Consider the following 21,553-nt stretch of genomic DNA (forward strand, 5'->3'; position numbering starts at 1 on the left):
GGAGAAAGTCATTGAATAGTTCCTGGGTTAAAACACGGAATTGAAAGGTATTCCATGTTATCCTGTGGTTCCCAAGCTTTAGTGTGCATGCAGAACTTTTGCTTGAGCACAATAGCTTGTTTAAAATGGAAAGGCCCAGGTGCCACATCCAGAACCTTCAGAAGTCTGCAGATGAACTCCAGGATCACTATTTGTGGAAGATTTAAAAAAAATACTTCCCTTGAATAATAAAAGGGGACATTTTGGACTCGGAGCTGTCCTGGAGCCTTTTTGCTGAGAGCTACCACTTGAGCCACAGCTCCACTTCTAGCATTTTCTATGATTAAGTAGAGATAAGAGTCTCTCGGACTCTCCTGCCTGGGCTGGCTTTGAACCGCAATCTTCAGATCTGAGCCCCCCAAATAGCTAGGATTATAGGTGTGAGCCTCAGTGCCTGGCTGAAAGGAGACATTTATCAATATGCCTTGTATTAATAAACTGCTTTGTTGGCAACTCCTTTGTATAACTACTTAAAGATACACACACACACACACACACACACACACACACACACACAATATTTGCCTCAGTGTTAGTTGTTTGTCTCTATAGAGCAAAGGTAGATTTTTTTTATTGGTGGTAATTTTAGAGGCAGTCTAAATATAAAGAAATACTAGGAACTCAAAAAATATTTTCTCGGTCCTAAGGTTGTGTTACGCTTATGAAATGTTGTCAAGACTCATTTCTAATATGTCTGTTGGAAGAAGTTGCCCTATTTTTATTTTTGTGGGTGGATATCAAATATTTCTAAGTGATTTACTCATGTTATATTCAGAATGCCTCTTCCTGAAAATGGTGTGTGTCTGTGTGCGCGTGTGCGCATGCACGCACATGCATAGAATGACTTTTTGTCATATCAAGAGCTGTTAGAGATGCCAAGAAACTTAGAGATCATCGTTCAACCATCTTGTTTTGAAATTGTAAAAACCAAAATTCAGAGTGATACATAGAACTGCTACAGAAGTTGTGAAGACTTTTTCATATTTAGATGTGGGAAGTAGAAATTATAAGCCATGCTTAGTTGAGGAAACCCGTATTTTAGTGACTTTTAGCCAAATGTTCTGGATCACTAAGAAAAATGGCTTCTTTTAATTGGGAAATATACTCTATTTACTTCTACCAACTCAAAAGCAAATAAAAAGGTTCATTTGACGAAGCACACATAGCTTCTATCCTTTTTCTATTAATCTTTATTGGTGAAGAAAAGAGCTTAGGTACTCCTAGCTTTTAACAAGGCAAGTGTGGATTCTTAAGAAGTAGATAATTTGCACAATTTATATGGTTTAGATAAAATGCCCAGCCTTTAGGTGTGTTGGGATATATTGCTTGGTCTTTAAAGAACTCTTTAGAGACATAGATGCTAAGAATTATAGGAGCTGATAAACTGATTGTTATTTCTCTAGATACAGATATTTCAAGTGTGATTTGGTTGATGCCTACTTTGAAGTCCTTAATAAAACGTATCTTTGAAAGACATACCTTCTGAAAGCAAAATGTGCTCAGTTGAATTCATTTTTCACCTTGACTTCTTTTATAAAATGAATAATATAGTCCTGTATATCTTGCATGCCCTTATAAACTAGAATAGCACCCAAACATATACCAAATGCAGAAATAATAGAGAACCACAGAAAAAGAAGTTGGAGCTGTGGGGCTTTAAATAAAGAGAATTAATCTCAAAGAGAAGTAAACATTTTTCTTCCATATGGGACTTAAACTCTGATTTCCAAACATAATTAATATTGAGAGAAGTGAGAGAATGAGAGAAAGGTCAAAGATATTCAATGTCCAAGTTGTGTACTTTTTTCCCTAAAAACTAGAAAGACTCTGTCACTATGTCTTGTTCTATTTTCATTCTCCACCATAGAAAACTCTTAACAGCTTATAACAAGTACTCCCTAAGCAATATATTGCTATTGTAGATTATGTAAGGTTGGTGTTCTTCACTTCTCAAATTGATGTTCATAATTTCCTAAGTGTTACTTTTATATAATATTTAGAAGTTGTTTGGTAAAGTATAAAAACTTACAAAATGTAAGCTTTGTTGAAATTATGATATATGTGATTCTCATAATTGAAAATGTATAATAATCTGGAAAAATCTAGTAACAGACACAATTGAACTCTTTGTACATATTGCTTATATAAAATTCCCTTTAACATTTCTCAAGTTATAAATATTTTAAAATAAAAATGCAAAGGTGTGAATATAAAATATTTCAGAATGATGAAAACTTTCTTTGACTAATTACCATCCTGGATAACTCTGTGTGTGTGTGTGTGTGTGTGTGTGTGTGTGTGTTTGTATATTTGTATATGTAAATAAAGAAATTCACTTTATTTCTCTCCCACTTGAAATAATCTTTCATTTTGTTTGATGGTACTTAATTATTGCTTGACTTTTTACTTTTATTCCCTATTCCTTGTAGAAAAATTGTGATAAGGCCTACAGAAGGGTTAGTATATAGTTTTCTCGAACTGAATTATGATACAGCACCGTAGAATTTCAATTGAAGCAGTCATTTTATTTTGTGAAAGATGTTCTTTTAGTTTTTCTTTCTTCTTCCCTTTTATCAATTATATTAAAATATTAGAAAACCCAGGTAGAAAACCTCACTAATTTGGCTGGTTCATAAAGTATGATTGAAGAATTAAAAAAAAAACAAGAGAATTATAAACTTTCAAGAGAACACCCTATGTTTCAGGACAAATCTCTTCTTTTAGTGAGGGACAGAACTGAAGTGTGAATCAGGTAAGAGATTTACTCAAGTTTTATGATAGGTAGACGAGGGCCAGAAGAGAGACTAACCACTGGCTTGGGACTCTTTCTTTTCTACATTTTGAGTTTAGAATTTAGCTGGAGGCAGTAAATATAGCCATATTAAACAACTCATGAATATTTAAAGAAACTTATTACCAAGTGAATATCTGTATCTATAATTCTCTCTCTCTCTCTCTCTCTCTCTCTCTCTCTCTCTCTCTCTCTTTCTCTTTCTTGGATTGAACATCTAGAGGATTGAACCCAGGGCATGTTAGGCAAGGACTCTATCTCTGAGCTATACCCCCAGCACTGCAAGTATACATTCGAATAATACTGAAAAGAGATTGTGACAGAACAGCCAGAGGAGAAAAATATTCATATGGATATTTTTTTACATAAAAATTAGAAGATGATAGAAGAGCTTATGTTATAAGTGTGAGAACTAACATATGCATGCTTATATGAGACAGGAAATTTCTGGAAAGCAAGAATAAGGTTAGAAATTAAAATCTACTTGGTTCAGAGAATGGGTGAGAACTAGAATTGCTAGAGTTGCTACTTGGTAAGAAAGGAACTGGGAGCAAAGGAAAAATGAAGGGAAAGGATGAGCAAGGAATTATTAGACATACTGGCAGATAATGGGTCCCCTAGATTCTTTTAGCTAAATCTAACTTCATGAGAGAAGTGCTTGCTTTTTTGTGCACTATATATACTTGGTTCTTGTTTGCATCTTCATGCCTAGAGGACTACCTGGTGCACAGTAGGCATTCATGAATTATCTGGTGAGTTAGCAAATGAAGGAGCATTATAAAAACAGTACTATATAGGGTACTCATAAAATTATTGAAAGTTTTTTTGGTTGTGGTGCTTTTCCTTTTTTGAGATATATAAATGGTTTCAGAGTTCTTCATACAATAATGAACTAATTGAGGGGCTGTTTCTGGGGCTTGAACTTAGGGCCTGGGTGCATTTGTTGAGCTATTTTGCTCAAGAGTAGTGCTCTAATCCTTGAGCCAAAACCTCACTTCTGGCTTTTTAGTGATCAATTGAAGATTTTCATGGACTATCCTGCCTGCACTGGCTTCAAACTGCAATCCTCAGAGCTCAGCCTCCTGAAAAGCTAGTATTACAGATATGAGCCACCAGTGCTCAGCTGAATTAACTGTAATTTAAAAAAATAAAGTACGCTATAATTTTGCCAGGCTCACATGGCTCACTTCTATAATCCTAGCTATTCCAGAAGGCTGAGATCTCAAGATTGCATCCAGCCTGGGCAGGAAAGTTTGTGAGAGTCTTCGTTCCAAGCCAGTCTTAGTTTAAAAAGATAAGTGACAGTGCCCAGGCCCTGAGTTTGGGCCCCAGTAGCAGCATACACACACACACACACACACACACACACACACACACACACACACACACACACACACACACACACACACTATAATTTGGACATGGCATTTCTGGGGTATATTTGGAATTGTTTTTTATTTGTCACTTTTAAAAATCAAATAACCCCCAAAGAGAATCATGAGGAGATTCACAGTGCAGGCTTGCTAGTGCCACTAAGGGTTCTGTATCTCACTCTGCCCGCTGTTGTATCCTATTTCACAGTCATCCCAAATTACTACCCCTATTGTGCTTCTCTCAACTGAATGCTGCCTTTCACTATGGATTAAGTGATACTGTCATTTCAATCAAGTGTCAGGAAATAAACTAAACTGATCTGATTTGAAGACTTACTTACTTATAAGTGAGTCCTTATAATTCATCCTATATTATTAAAGGCCTATTTAAAAGACAATGCCATTGATCTGAGTATTTAAATTCTAGAATTTGCAGCACCTTAGATAAGCTAACTTTTCAACTTGATTAATGACAGCAAGAATTAAACTGCAGTAGCTGGCATATGGGAAATTGCTGAGAATGAAGAGCCAGTATTTTGGCTGACATGCTGTTTGCCACTTTCATTTCTCCTTTTATTTCATCAAGTTCACATGAAGGGGAGAAAAAGCACTGAGTGATGTTCTGAATAGTTACATCACCTTTTTTCTTTCCTGCAAAAACAAAGAATAACTTTCTTTTCTTTTACCTTTCAATATCTATTATATCTCACGTTTCATTTCTTTTTAATGAATGATGTTATGAAAGTGGCCTTTGTCATTACATACCTTGACCTCTCAAGAGTTTAAGCTATAAGAAATTAATGGAACCTCCCTATCTCTAAAAATGCTCTTGCCCAATATTTGTCCCCTGCTCATCACCAGTACATTGATAAATGAATTCATGCTCAGAACAGGAAAATAAGAATGAATGTCTGGGAATTAGGAGTGAAAATGTAGGGGAGGAGGGGAACCTTACAAATAAAAATAAATCCTTTCCAACTTAAAAAATCTCTATTTTATCCTTTCAATGATTATGCATCTATTTGTGAAAGTTCTTTTCTTTATACTCTATGGACCAAGTTAATAAATAAAAGCTCAGAGGCTTGGAATGACATTTCCTGTGTTTAGATCTTGGCTAATTAGATGACCTTGGGAAAATTGTTTAACCCTCTGTGCCTCATTTTCTTAAAAAAAAAAACACCTGAGACAGTATTATCAAGGAATCTACTTTTCTGTTTGCTCAGGACATGTGTCATTGTATGGTATGTACATACCACTTGTGTTTGTTTCTGTCAATAGTATTGATACAGATTAGTACAGATTTTACATAACAGTACTTTTAATTAACAAAATGCCAGGGAGGTTCCTTCTTATAGGAGGAAATTGTGGGCAGTTTAGGAGATCTATTAAGAAGAGAGAAAACTCGTTCTATAATCTTACTAACTTGAGGTAATGGCCATCCTCACTCTTTAGTAAATTCCTTCATAACTATTACTAAGCTCATTAGCTTGTCCTTTCTTATCTCTCTACACAGCCACTCTTTTACACACAGAGATGAAGACACAATATTTTTAAAAACGGGTCAGGAAAACAATGGGTTACAAAGCAAGAAGCTTGGCTTCCACTCCTAACACTTCTTAGATCCTCTAGGTAGCAGTGGGCACTTCATAGACAAGCTCTGCTCTTTTGTTTCTTTACCAAACTATCCCAGCAAAACCAGAATCACAAAAGTATGCCCTGCCATCCTTAACAAAGATGCTGAGATACACCCACTTATTTTTTAAAACAAACTTGGTCGTAGAATGGGACAAGGTAGAGAAAGCAGGTGACCTAAGCCCTGCTAAAAGCTTATTCTATCAAGGAAGTTTTTTTTTTTTTAAATCTAAGAGGAATCAAAAGACAAAATAGTTGCTCTATTCTCTCTAGATACAGGAAGTGTGGAGACAGTTTGTCTAAACTGTTAATTAAAATGTGTTCCACTTTTTAAAGAATATCCTCTGGTATGAATTTATAATAATGCCAACGAAAGAATTCCACAATAAACATCCATTAATTTTATCATTTTTTGTAGAATCCTCTGATAAGCCAAGAGAGAACACTGAAAATTAGGATAGCTGCTTTCTTCATTTACATTCACTCTAATGTCTTAATATGCATCTCTCCTGTGGTTCCAAAACATCACCATTTTAATCTAACCTGAGCCCTCGAGTATCATCTCCATTGCAAGCAAATGAATGATTCATTTATTCAAAATAAAATGAATCATTCTAAAATTGGGTAATTTACATAAACATGTGAATATTAGCTACATATGCCAGGAAAACAAGGAAAATTTTGTCATTTTAATTCATTTCTTGCTTTCTTTTTCCCCAAACTTTTCTTACCTAATGTTGAGAGACTTTTTCCGAAGCTCACTCCACTTGAAGTTCATGTTATCCAAACGTCTTTGTAACAGGACTGCTTCATCAGAACCTTCTAAGGATCTCAGGATTTTTTGGCCATTTTCATCCAGGTTATGATAGATATCTGTGTGAGCTTCAATTTCTCCTTGGAGATCCTACAGAACAAGAGGAAGAAGAATATACAGAATTATCAAGGGAAAGAAACCTGCTGTGAATGTGAATTTTCAGAACTACAAAAACATAAATAAATAAATGATGACTTCAAAGAACAGTCTGATCATGCTAGCCAACACAAATACACATCCCAAATCACTTTTCTAGTGTAGTAATCTCTGTTATATAGATTAAAAAGAACACCTTACTAGTTGCATGAAAAATGGGAAAGTAATACATTTGCAACTTTTCCAATTTTCTCCATCTTCTAGTCCATGGATTGAATATATTCTTTTATGAAAATGTGACGAAATCAATTATATTCTTGGTTAACAACATCATAGTGCCAATCATTTTCTTACATTAAAAGGCAAGTCATACTTTCCATAGCTATAGTAATCTGTAGTGTTGACTCTGTTCATGAAAGCATGGAGAAATGAACACTCAAGGTTGTACTTGGTCCATAGCATCAGTACATTAATGGAGTCTGTCAGAGGGGCAAATCTTCTTGACAGCATACATTAAGTTTGCCTTGATGCTACAGCACCATACATATATCACAGCATCCTTCCTTTGTTAGTAAGAGTTCTCATTTAAAATACCATCGTATTTTTAGTACAGACAGTTGGAAAGACCATAGCACTTTCTAAAAGTGATGATAAGAAGTACGCATTCAATTTAATTGGTATAGACACAGATCAAGAAAGTGATTATAATAGAAGAATCTGACCTTTACATGGTATGTCTTCCTGTGTAACATTCTCAGCTTGAACCGGGGACTACAGCACTGATCTTGTTGCATAGCAAACCTGAGAAAACGCAGAAACTAAAAGAGGCCCGCTTTAAAATGCCAACTTTGCTTACATTCTGTTGACAGAATGAGTTTTTGAGCAGAGGCCTCGCCAGTCAATAATAATAAACGGCCACTTTGTACTTCTGCTCCACAGTAGACAGACGTGTGGCTGTGGGAGGGACCTCAAAGAGAGGAGGCCTGGAATATGCAACTGACAGTTTATATTAAACAGCCAACTTTTCTTATCATTTTGCCATTACAAGCCAGAGACATTATAAATTCATTTTATATATGTGTTTCCCTCCTTGTTCCCAGAAGAACAGTCAAAGCCAAAGGAACATTCCATAGAGAGCTGCCGGGTACCAGCATTCCTTTCTGCCTACACAATGAATGGAGGCATTGTACTTTATCTGACTTGCTCTTGGAGATTTGTATGCTTCTGTTCAACAAGTTTAAAAATTCATTCTGGAGTGCCAAACAATTGGAGTGATCTGTGTAACTAGAAAAGTTTTCTTTTTATTCCCCCCTCTCTCACCCTTTTTAAAATGGAATTAAATTACTCAGTTAAAGTAAGGTGGAAGGTGGCAAAAATAAATGTGAGACATTCTGAAGAACTGGTTCATATTTGCAAACTCTTCAGATGTAGAAGTTTGAGGATTGCAGAAGTAAATAAGGTGGATGGACAAATAATCTCTTCTGCCACTATTGTTTTTTTGTCAGTTGTGGGGCTTGAACTCTGGGTTTAGGCACTGCCCCTGACCTCTTCAACTCAAGGCAAGCACTCTACCACTTGAACCACAGTGCTACTTTCTGGTTTTCTGGTAGTTAATTGGAGATAAGAGTCTCACGGGCTTGCCAGGGCTGGCTTTGAACTGCAATCCACAGATCTCAGCCTCTTGAGTAACTAGGATTAGAGGCGTGAGCCACCGGTGTCCGGTTGTCATTTTTTTTGAGGGGGGGGTCCGGTCGTGGGGCCTGAACTCTGGGACTGGGCGCTGTCCCTCAGCTCTTCAGCTCAAGGCTAGCACTCTACCACGTGAGCCACAGTGCCACTTCTGGCTTTTTTCTTTTTGTTTATGTGGTGCTAAGGAATTGAACCCAGGGCCTCATGCATGCAAGGCAAGCACTCTACCACTGAGCCATCTTCCCAGCCCCTGTCACTTTTTAAAAATAGACTAAATAGCCCTGATAGACTATGAAGAAAGTTGCATTCCATCTTTTTGCCTGGGAGACTAGTAGGGGAATATAGATGGGACCATACCAAAATCTAAGGGAGGGAAATACTGAAACAGATAGAGGAAGATCCTATTAGAAACAGCAGTGTTCTGCAAGATACCCATATTTCAAAATTGGCATTAAGTGGTAGAAACTAGCAATCAGCTTCTTGAATAATGAAGTTTGATCAAATATAACATTAATTTTAGGTTCACCAATCCTTTCTCTTTCCCTTCCTTACTTTCTTTTTCTTTCTTCCTTTCTGTTTTGGCAGTATTGGGGTTTAAACTCAGATCCTCTTACTAGACTGATGCTCTATTACTTGAACCATGCCTCAGCCCTGTTTCTTGTCTGATTAATTTTCAGAAAGGGTCCCATGACCCTTCTATCTAAGCCTTAGCTTCCTGAGTACCTAGGATTACATATATGAACCATCAAGGCTCTTCTCTCTTCATCTCCCCTCTCCTCCACTACCATCCCCTCCCCTCCCTATGAGAAAAACCTGTTTTACTGTAAAGATCTTTTACTCTCAAATCTCCCTGCTGCTGGAGCAGAAATTCTCTCATCTGTGATCCATCCTTTTTCTATAAGAGCCTTGTAAACAATGAGCCACAGTAGATAATAACAGGACCAGGCAGTCTGCACTAAAGGAGAGGTGAGTATTAGTGAGAAACATGAGCTTCAAAGGCTCCTGTTTTACAGTAGGAAGCCTATTTTGAGTTCTCCAACTGTACAGATCCTTCACTGGCCACCATCCCAAAGGAATGTGATGGAACTATACTTGTGGTGATTTATCAAGTCATTATTTGGTGTGAGTCATTGTTCACATGGCTGTTGAGGACAAAGGATGAACAGTTTTTCACTATCAATTGGCAGCATCAGTTCTAGTTAAGAAAGAAGGAAGGAACATAAAATTACCATAATGGTATATGTCCTAAAACTAAATACTAGACTTAGGGACTATAGAAGATCAGGAAGTTGACATAGAGAATCAAGTAGAATTCTCAGAGGATAACCCATCTGAATGAGGGTTAATTTTCACAGAAAATTTTAAATATTTTTATTTCACTTCAGACTTATCTAAAACAGATACTGTATTCATAAACTTCTTTGTTAAATAGCAACTCCTTTGCACAACTATTTAAAGATAAATAAAAAGATCATTTAAGCCTGTTCCATTCATTATATACTATCTAACTTTTCTTTCTTTCTTTCTTTTCTTTTTTTTGGGGGGTCCGGTTGTGGTACCTGAACTCTGGGCCTGGGCACTGTCCCTCAGCTCCTCAGCTCAAGGCTAGAGCTCTACAACTTGAGCCACAATGCAACTTCTGGCTTTTTTCTTTTTTTTGCTTATGTGGTGCTGAGGAATCGAACCCAGGGCCTCAGGCATGCAAGGCAAGTGCTCTACCACTGAGCCACCTTCCCAGCCCTAACTTTTCCTTTTTGTATTAACATCTTTAGGAAGAATGATGACTAATGAATGGTAAGAAGAAGATATTTGTTATATAGACAACAGCAACAGAAACAACAACTTATATAAGACTTATGTACCCCAGGCATTGATCGAAGATGTGTGTGTATATGTGTGTGTGTATGTGTATCTTATAACCCTCTAGAAAAAGCAACATTATTATTGTTATTTGCCATGTAAGAGAATAAAATTAGAGAGAAGATAAGAAAAATATAGGCTAGGAATATAGCCTAGTGGTAGTGCTTGCCTACCAAGTACAAGCTTCTGAGTATAGTCCAAATCACTGGGGGAAGATTGGAAAAAAACAAGCCTAAAGTAACACAGTTAATAAACAGTGCCAGATTTTGAGCCTAGATAGCCACTCCAGAGTTTGGACTCTGTAGGCTGTTGTACTTCTGAGTTTTACGTTGTCAATGATAAGTTTCCTACTTATACTCCCACTTGAAAATTTTAGCTAGTATAGAACTCCTCTTAGACAATGATGACTAACATTGTTTTCAGTGCTCAAACAAAAGAATAATTCTATGGTCTTATTAATATGGACAGATCTGAAACACAAGGCAGAAGACACATCTAGCACAAAAAAGAGAATATAAAAAATCGAGAAAATGGAATAATAATATGTACCCTCCCAAGACTTAAATTTCAGTATAATTATGGAGCAAATTTGGACAGTATCAAAGTTCAGATGTGAGACAAGCAATATATTCACAGGGTAGCAGTTTTAGGTGTTTGGGGCTGTCTTGTTTCATGGAAAACTTTTACAAATTGCACACTTTCTTCTTCCCCAGGAGTAGTCTAACCTGCTCTGGTTGCAATTTCTGTTACTCAGCATCCAGGGAAATCTTGTGACAAAATGCAGTTAAATAGACATAAGTTTGCATGTCCCTCTTCTCTTTGTCTTATTAGCTGCTTCACTTGAAAACTCTATAATGCTTTTAGCTCCACTAAATATTAAATAATAATACCTACCTGCTGGGCTGTTTTGAATATTACATGAAATAATTTTTGTAAAGTACTTTGAACAGTATCTAGAAGACAATAAGTCTTTAATAAATAATAGGCTAATATAAAGCTTACTATTATAAGAGAACCCATTTAGAAATTAAGTGATTGAAGTAAACTTCATGATATTATGGAACAAAGCTTGGGATTTGAGGGAATAGAGACCTGAAAAAGGTGAAGACTACATTCTGTGAGAAGAGGAATAACATAGAAATAGCATTAGAGTGGCATGCGCAGTAGGAATCAATTGTATAACCTGATTGAAGTGGACTATGAATGTGAGTACAAAGAAGACAGAATGTGGTGATTTAAACTAAGCCTTTGAGGGAGTGATTGAAAGTAAAGGTTTGTAAATAAAATACAAATAAAGATGATTTAATATTTCATGTGCTCGTAACATTCAACAAATAGAATGATTCATGGTGTTTGTCAGTTACAAGAAAACTGGGGAATGAATATGGAACATGACAAAAGTTTTACTAAAAGGGAAATAGTAACAATTAGTCCTCCAACATTCTTTTTACTCTCTAGGACAATGGATGGGATATTATTCCAAAATATCAAAGATAACAGTAGTCACATAATTTCTTATGTTATCTGGAAAATTGTAACTATATAAAAAAAGAATTCAGTAACTGGGTGCTGGTGGCTCAAGCCTATCTATTCAGGAGGCTGAGATCTGAGGACAGGCTTAAAGCTAGCCCAGACAGCAAAGTCCATGAGAACCTTATCTCCAATTAACTACCTAAAAACCAGAAGTAGAGCCTTGGCTCAAAGTGTTAGAGATCTGGCCTTGAACAAAAAAGCTCAGGGACAGTGCCCAGGCCCTCAGTTCAAGCCCCATGACTGTCAAAAAACAACAACAACAAAATCCAAACAACAACAAAAAAACCCTCAGTAAATTAATATGGCCATTATGGAAAGCAGTATAGGGGTTTCTCAGACAGTGGAATATACAATTACCATATGATTTGGCATTCCCACTCCAGGATTCACATCCAAGGAAGTGGAATTAATATATTGAAGAGACATCTACATTCCTATCTTGTAGCACTTAAAAAAAGTGAAGATATGGGAACAACCTATGTTTCCATCATTAGATGCATAGATAAAGAAAATATGGCAGTCACACATAATGGAAAACTATTCAGTCATAAAATCTGACCAATCCTATTATTTGTGAAGATACGAAAGAAACTGGAAGACATTATACAGAGTGAAACAGGCCAGACACAGAAAGATGAATAGTGTATAATTTCACTTATACATGGAATCTAAAAAAGTTGAACTTGAGGAAGTAGAAAGTAGAATGGTGGTTGCTAATGTTGAGTAAAAGGCATACAGTTTCAGTTAGACATGGGCAATCAGTTTAGTGATTGATTGCACGGAATTGTGGCTATAATAAATAATAATACATATATATTTCAGATTTGACAAAAGAGTAGATTAACAATGTTTTCACAAAAATGGTATGTGAGGGTTATCGGTTTGGCAATTACACTGATCTAACCATTTCACATTACAAAAATATATCAAAACATCCCAATGTATCTCGTAAGTGTACATAAGTATCATTTTCATTTAAAATAAATGATTCCACAAATAACCAAAAACTTCCTTATTTTGAATGCTGCTGACAAGTGAGAAACCTAACAAAAAGACATAGAAATAATAAAAATAAGTGACCAAATATTTTAAAAATGAGATGTATAATGAGATATACAATGGGATATACAAGACACTATGTTGAAAACAAAATTTACAACTTAGCAGGGAGGGAGGAGTTGGGGAGGTGATGAGGGGAGGGATGGTAGGGGAAAAAAAGGAGGGGGTAACAATGCTGGATAGGAAATGTACTCATTACCTTACTCATGTAACTGTAACCCCTCTGTACAGTACCTTTACAATAAAATATATAAAAAAAGAAAAAAAATCTTAAAAGAGGTATTCAAGAATTATCATTTTTGAAACTGTGAGTAAATATATACACACATGCTATTTACGTGATTCAAGAAAATTCAATATAGCCACACCATTTAAAATATTGTCTGAAAAGCTGTTCATATACAAATAATTATAAGAATGCTAATCTTTCTTAAGTTTCAGTACCTGATATGCACTTTACCATATTTTTGTCATTATTATTTTAAGTAGTTGAACAAAAGAATTTCAATTCAACAAAGAATTTATGAATACAATGCATATTCATCAACATTACTCCTTTCAACATTCTCACATATCACTCTCAACACACCCTTTCCTTACTTTACTTAATTTTGTAAGATATACATTGAATTCTTTTTTTTTTAGAATTTGTTACCACTTTATTTTTTATTTTTATTTATTTATTTTTTATTGTGAAAATACTGTACAGAGGGGTTACAATTACATGGGCAAGATAATGAGTACATTTCTTATCAAGCATTGTAGCCTCCTCCTTTGTTTCCCCTTCCCATCCCTTCCCATCCTCCCCGCGACCCCCCAATCCTCCCTGCTCCCCCCTTCCCCCCGACCAAAGTTGTAAAGTTCGTTTTTGACATAAGATCTTGTACATCTCATTGTTGCAATGGGTCCACCTGTATCCCTATTTAAACAACTTGTTTTATACTGACATCAAATATAGTGAAAGCAGGGGTTATACTGTGGGGGAGGGACATACAAAGCAACAAAGAAATCATCTTATAAATATGTTAGAAACAAATGCATGAAAGAAAAAAAATTGAATATATATCTTAGGGTTCATTTCCCTAACATCACCTTATCTGACCTTGATTGCATTCTCCTGTGCCTTCTTCTCTTCATTCATCCACCCCTCTACCTTAGAGCCCACTCCTAGTTCATCTTTATTGAGAATCTTCATCTAATTCAAATAAGCTTATTAGGGGAAAAGAATGATTGGATTTCCAAGAATTTAAAAGATCAGAAAAAGAAGATCCACACCAGGGCAGAAGATTTCCTTCTGGGCTAAATTGAGACTATATAGTGACTTGAGAGAGAATGAACATTCATGGGTAATAAATTCTAAATGAAATAATGTATGTGAAACTTTTCAAATAACTTGTTCAACACAAGTTTTTTTCTCTTTTTAGAAGTGTTCCTCTATTAAAGATACTGAACAAAAACTTTTCATAAAAGTAAAATCCTCTTAGATTGGTTATCCAAAATTACTCATGAAATATGGGGTCTAAACAGTTGAGGTTTTCAAAAATAGATAGGCAGACAGACAGACAGACAGACAGACAGACAGACACACACACACACACACACACACACACACACACACACACACACACACACACCAGTATTCAAAGAGCAGAAATTGACAGTAAATCTTTTAAAATTGGTACAACTAAAAATAGAGAGTCCAGGCTTGCATTTCATGTCTGGTATTTGTACTTGTTTTTAGTGATTCATTGTTACTGCATGTTACAAAAGTTTCAGGCCATCATAAATTGGAAATTAAAACTAACAGAAAATATCTTTCCTAATAGATATTTTTTGAGGAGTACCCATACAAAGGAACAGGACCCAACGTCTTGGCCTTTTAAGGACTTGAATCTAACCACTTGCAATTCCTTCGATCAGGGAATTGCAGCTGGGTACAAATTCATAATAGCTCGTGACTTTGTTCTCTTTTAGATGTGCTATTGCAATAGTTTAAAAAGCAGCAGAGTTGTCATCCCAAGAGAAACAAGAGTTAATTTGGAGACTGCTGTTTGGCATGGAGCCTGGTTGCTCTAGGTAGATAAGGAGTGTTTTCAGGTCTACTGCATCGCAATGTATCTTAAATGGGCAGCAATGGATTTAGGAGTCCACAGCTTTGCTTGAAAAAATGGCTGTTATTAAAGTCCTCAGAGACTATTATCCTACATGGTTTGTTGTCTGCCCTTTCATATCTCTTTTGAAAATTCTCACACTTAAGCACTAGAGCACTGGAGAGAAGGGATATATGCTCTCCTGCCTCCATATATGCCCAGATGCAACACTTTATTTCAACATCTAATCTTTAAAAATGCTTGGCCTAGGGTAGATTATCCCTGGAGGAAAGGGAGCAAAATCCCATTTGTCAGAATGCTTTAAGCAATCTCCAACTCTGGTAACATGTGATGCTATCTCTCCTTGCCTGACCTGGAGTTTACTCTATTCTTAAAATTACTTTTTTAAAGTTGCAGAGTTCATTTAAGTTACACCACATTGGAAGTCTGAGGAGAGGTATCTCTTTTCTTCTATATTTTTCCTAGTTTTTGTTAATTCTGTCACAGTGTAAACATTCTGGATATAATTTTACCACACAAATATTAAGTGTTTATTTTATTCCTAGAACTGAGGAGATATAACATAGGGAAGATACAGTCTTAGACTTTATGTTAATTCATTAATTTCCTCCCTCCCTCCCTCCCTCCCTCCCTCCCTCCCTCCCTTCCTTCCTTCCTTCCTTCCTTCCCTCCTTTTTTCTCTTTCCATCCCTCCCTTACTCCCTTTCTTCCCCATTTGCTATCTTCTTTTTCCTTTCCCTCCCTCTTTCCCTCCCCCTTTCCCTTCCTCTTGCTTTCTCTCCCTCCCTCCCTTTCTCTTGCTCTCTCAATAATATTTAATGTCATAGGCACCAAGTCTACAGTAAGTGAAAAAAAAACACAAGACTTCTACCCTCTTCAAGTTCACGGCATAATAAAAAATCTGTAGGAAAACAGCAAATAAATAAATGCTCAATTAAATAAGAAAATATTCAAAGGTAACAAGATAAAAGAAGACAAAAGAGGAAAGAGTAAGGCCACTTAAAATCCAGGCAAGAGATACTGCTGGCCTGGCCTGGTGAGATTACAGAGAGAAGTCGAGCTTTGTGAGATATATTTAGGTTTTAACTTAGCTCTCTTAGGAGCGTTGGCAGTTTTGGAATATTATAAAATATTTCAAAGCAGGATTTTATAATCTATAAACAGGACTAATAATGCTTTTCTTATAAATGTTTGGCAAATATTAGATGAGATGATAGAAGCAGAACATCTAAGTATTTAATTCCCAATGAACAACCATTAAAGTTGTATCCCTCTAGTCTCATATCCTCCTACATGGCTCCCAGCCTTCTAGGAGAGAAGATATGAGGCCAATTTAAGGAAAATGACTACTGGGTGCACAGATATGGGAGCCACAGCTATAGGCAAGAATTAAGAGCAACTGCCAAAGAGGGTCAGTAGATGAGACCCAGAGGGTACAGAGTAGTCACAGAGGGCTCTGAAAGAAGATTGAAGATACTAATTGATCTTATAATGATTAGATTCCACAACTGTAGTTTGTAATATAAAGGCGAGACAATGAAAACATTACTCGGGAGTGATTATTGGGAAAGTCATTTTCAGGATAATTGGCAGCAGAGAAAAAATGGAGACAGGGGTGTAGTTGACAGACAGTTCCAACCATTCAGGAGCCAATGATGCAGTGCCTCCAGAAACTTCCTACAGGGAGGAAGGAGGAAGAATGTGATCATCATCGATTGCTTATACATTATAGAAATAACAGTATATGTGACTCAGTTTCATTCTTCTCTTGTTCTACTTGTGGAAACTGGAATTTACACCAGTGACAACTATTCAAAAGCATTTTTAAGGATAGAAATGTTATTTTCAGCTTTGTTTCCACAGGAATCAGGTAATTTTTAACATATACTGTGTTACACACACACACACACACACACACACACCTGTGCCAAGTAAATTAGGATAAGACCATTGACACAATGACAAAGACTTTGAGTCTAAAGCTGCATAGAGGCACAGGTATCTCCCAACTCAAATATACCTTATGAGACATTTCTGAAATATATAGACTCGAATTCTACAGGACACAATCTCATGAGAAAGGGTGGCTAGAGCAGTATTGCTTCAAATGTTTTTATGTTGCTATGGACCCAACAAGGAAGTAACATAACACTGAAATCTATTTGGTTCAGCCCATTTTTCTGCTTTCCCCTTTTATTAAAAAATATTTTTATGTAGCTGTACAAAGGAGCTGCCATTCAACACAGCAGTTTATGAATGGGGTGCATTTCGATCAGAGTTACCCTCTTCAACATTCTCACCTCCCCCTCAAAACCCACACCTCCTTTCACATTTCTTATTGAAGTTTTGCAGTTAACAAAGCAGTTTATGAATACAATACATCTTGACTGTGTCACCTTCTTCAGCATTTTCATCTCCCTTCAACCCATTTCTTGTCTTATTTTTCTGAATGTTGTGGTATATAAAATGAATTCTCTCCCCCCTTACCCCTTCATTCTTCTACTCCTCTCCCCTTCATCCCACCTGCTTCTTGAAAGTACTCATTTCCTTGCACTTATTTTGTTTGGCTTTAACTTAGTCTGCCTAAAGAATCTCACTATTTGAGCTCTCTGTAGAGCTTATTATACTTCAGTTAATTCATTTGTAACCACTTTCATACCACTCTCTGTGTTTACTTATAGATTTATAGGCAAGCTCTAGCTACCACATATGAGGGGAACCATGCAAGTTGTGTTTCTCTGACTATAGCTTACTTCACTTAATATATTTTTTTCTAAGTATTTTCATTTCCATGTGAAGGATACAATATCATTCTTTCTGATGGATAAGGAAAAAAAAATCCATTGTGTATATATATCATACTTTCTTGATCCATTTGTCAATTGAAGGGCATTTGGATTGATTCCATATCTTGGCTATGATAAATAGTGCTGCAATGAATAAGGTTGAGCTGGTAGCTTTTGTGTATCTTTGTTTTTGCTCTATTGGATTAAGAGTAGAATTTCTGGGTCATAGGGAAGCTCTATGTTTAATTTTTTGAGGAACATCAATATTGCTTTCCAGAGTAGCTGAAAAAGCTTACATTCCCACCAACAGTGTAATAAAGTTCCCTTTTGGCTGTATCCTCACCAGTATTTATTGTTGTTTGTTTTCTTGGTAATGGATATTCTAACTGGGGTAAGGCAGAATTCAGAAACACAACAAACAGGATTGCATCAAACTCAGCAGTTTCTGCAAAGCAAAGGACATAGCTAACAAGCTAAATAGAAGGCCCACAGTATGGGAGACGATTTATACCAGCTAAACGTCCAACAAGGGCCTCATATTCAGATTATACTAAGAGGTCAAGAAATTAAATCCTCAGAAATTAAACCATCAATGAAACAACCCAATTAATAAATTGGCTAATGACTTAAAAGAGAGACTTCTCAGAAGAAGGGAAAATGGCCAGTAGACACATGAAAAACTGCACAATATCCCTGGCTATAAAAGAAATGCAAATCAAAACATTTTATAAACATTATCTCTAAAAATCTACATAGAAGACCTATACTCTTATTCACCACATCAGTGCTTACAACTGGGCAAACACTTTTTTCCATGAGACATTTTTCAGAAGATCATCAGTGTTAATGTCAAAATGCCTTTACAGGCAAACTAGATTGTACATTTAAATCACAGAGCCAACCACTTATGGAAAGTCTACAGTGTTGAAGGGACTTTTGATTTTGTGTTACAGTTTATGTTCAGGAATCAGCCTGTGTGAAGATAACTATCCTTATCTGTGAAAGACCAGCTAGGTCTTTCCAACATTGAACCATTTATTATTGTAGTACCATGATGAGGGTGTAGGGAGGATAGGGAATGAAGTAGGTAGGAAACTTAATAGAGCTCTTATAAATCCCTTATGCCAACTCCATGAAGTAGATTTTCTTATCCTTCAATTGAGTAAATCATGATTTAGAGAGATGAAGTGACTTGTCCAAATCCCACAGCTGTTATGTGGCAGAGGCAAGATTAGAGCGCAGATCTACCTGAATTTATGTTCCTTTTACATCTTTGATTCTTCACTACCTATCAAATAATAAAGCAACTTACTTCTGAATTTACTATATGTAACACAGCAACATAATTAAAATATTATGTTACTTGTGAGGGTCTTTAAGAAATTTGCTGTGACTCAAAGACAAATGGCTAGCAACTGAATTATTTTCCAGTTAGGTATGATTTAAAAAAAAAATTCCTCCTCATTTAACTCAGAACTAATCTCTTTGATGCATTACAGTGGTTATAAATGAACAGAATATATTTCTATTCTTAAAATAGCAACTATCTTCTCATAGACAAATGCACATCTGGTTATATTTATGTCATGTGTAGAGTTAAAAGTTAGAAAAGCTCTTATTTCTGTAATCTCTTTGTCATTAGGCATTTTTTTCCTCTTGAGAATCACTGTAGTTCAAAATTGTATATTAGAAATAAGCAATTAGTTGATGTCAAGTCTCATCTTATCCCAAAAGCAATATGTAAGAAGAAGGCAAGAACATATGGTAAAGTGCTATAATTATTTTTTGATAATACACTGGAAATCATAACAGCCATGTAGCTAATTTCCTCTGGCTTGTTTTAATTATGAAGTTGTAAATGCAAAACAACTTTATTCTATCCCCCACCTCCAGAAAGAACCTCTCAGAATACAACCATAAAACAACCATACACCAAGGTAACTGTTTAAACTGGGTTCATGATATAAAAAAACAAAGTAGGATATTTCTGTATTTTTCAATAGCAGGGCAATTTTCAAAATAATCACAAACACTCATTACATACAGCTCTATTCATTAGTCAGTACTCTTTAGCCTAAAACTTAAAGATATTAACTTTAAAATCATTTCTAGGTGTTCGTAAGTTTTGAATGTTAAAGAGAGTTCTAGTACCATGATGTTAACTAAAGTCCTGATGGTATAATTGGGTCTGATTCCCTGATGTTCTTTGGTGAGTTAATTCTGTCTACAACTGAGTAGAGCAAATGACTGTTTCTGGGGAGTATAATGTTTTGTTAGTGCCTAAGGACTTACTTCATTCTATTCTGTTTTTTTCTTTCATCGAACAGGATAGATGGTAATGGGAGAGGAAACACAATTATTCTCTTTTCTGTGTCTGAGAAAGAGGAGGAGGATGGGCTATGCCCTTGGACATTGATGTAAAACTAGGTAACATTGACATAGCTGCCTAAGAAAACATAGAAATGAGAAACAGGAAAAATACTCAGGGACATTTCTTCAGTCCTGGAACCGACTGTGCTGAAAAAAGCAACCCATTCATGAGCTTTCAACTGTATACCTTCTGATCATTCCCGAAGTATTCTGTTGGGTTCACAACATTTTACAGATGCTTTGGCCATTTTGTTAAAGCAGGTACAGATCAGTATTGGCTTTTGGACTGAAGATGATGCTCTTTCCCTGAGCATAAATTGATTTGGAAAACTATCCCCAGGAGAACAAGGTTTTAGAAGGCTTAGGTCTTTTCATGCCCTGAACATGAACTATGTGCTTTTTAATAAGGAACTAGAATAAAGGCCAATCTTCACATATTACTTTATATCATAAGACTTTTTACATGGGAGCTACAGTATAATTTTTGTTGTTGTTGTTGTGGGGCTTGAACTTGAGGTCTGGGTGCTGTTCTTGAGCTCTTTTGCTTAAAAAGCTAGCACTCTACCACCACAGAGCCACAGAGCCACTTCTGGTTTCCTGGTGGTTAATTAGAGATAAGAGTCTCAGGGACTTTTCTGCCTGGGCTGGCTTTCAACCTTGATCCTCAGATCTCAGCCTCCTGTGTAGCTAGGATTACAGGCATGAGCCACCAGCACCTAGTCGTAATATTTATTTAAACATAGTAGATACTGACCTCTTTGTGCCCTGGGAAAGGAAAAAATTATATTGCATATCATTACTGTCACTAACCTTAAGTGTAAGAGAGAAGTCTGAGGGTGTGGGATGATATGAAAGAGAGATAACTAGGTCATGTCCATAGTGCTTCCCCATGCCCATAGAGAGATACTTTTGACTCCTCTCTCAGACAAGGGTAGAGGAACTGTTAGGATATCACAGGTTTCTGTTCAAGTTTGTGATACGATACTAAGTTTAATAGAAGAAACTTCATCAACAGAAGTCTGAGAAAACAGTCCAAATGCCTATAAATTTCATCTTGAGTAGAAAATAAAAAAAAAGACTTGCTGAATAAACCTTTCTGTCTGGCTCTGCTTCCTTCTTCCACTGTCTTCATGAACTATGTTTTGTTTTATGGACTGGGAGAAAGATGGAGGGGGAGTTAAATGTTGACTAATATTACTCTTAAGATTACAAGATGTAAATTATTTCAATGAATAAATGCTAAGCAAACAAACAAATAACATGGAGGTAATGTTAAAGCAGTACATATACCAGTGGAACTCATCCATCACAAAAGTCATGGGATTTGAGCAGGTCCTTGAAGAATGAGTAGGTGCTGACCAAAGTAAAATGGAATTTGATGGAAGAACATGGTTAAATTT

At 36.1% G+C, this 21,553-nt stretch overlaps 1 protein-coding gene across 1 annotated transcript in view; it reads right to left on the reverse strand.

The window, feature by feature from the left end:
- The window catches only part of LOC105993437 (dystrophin-like), a gene marked incomplete at its 3' end in the record, with an annotated part of 1,816,642 nt that overhangs the window by 181,403 nt on the left and 1,613,686 nt on the right, over positions 1–21,553 (reverse strand). Inside the window, 1 exon segment of the mRNA XM_013026710.1 lies at positions 6,567–6,739. Within this exon segment, the coding sequence (XP_012882164.1) occupies positions 6,567–6,739 (173 nt within the window).

Source organism: Dipodomys ordii, unplaced genomic scaffold, assembly GCF_000151885.1.
Source record: "Dipodomys ordii isolate 6190 unplaced genomic scaffold, Dord_2.0 Scaffold96, whole genome shotgun sequence".
NCBI lineage: Eukaryota > Metazoa > Chordata > Mammalia > Rodentia > Heteromyidae > Dipodomys > Dipodomys ordii.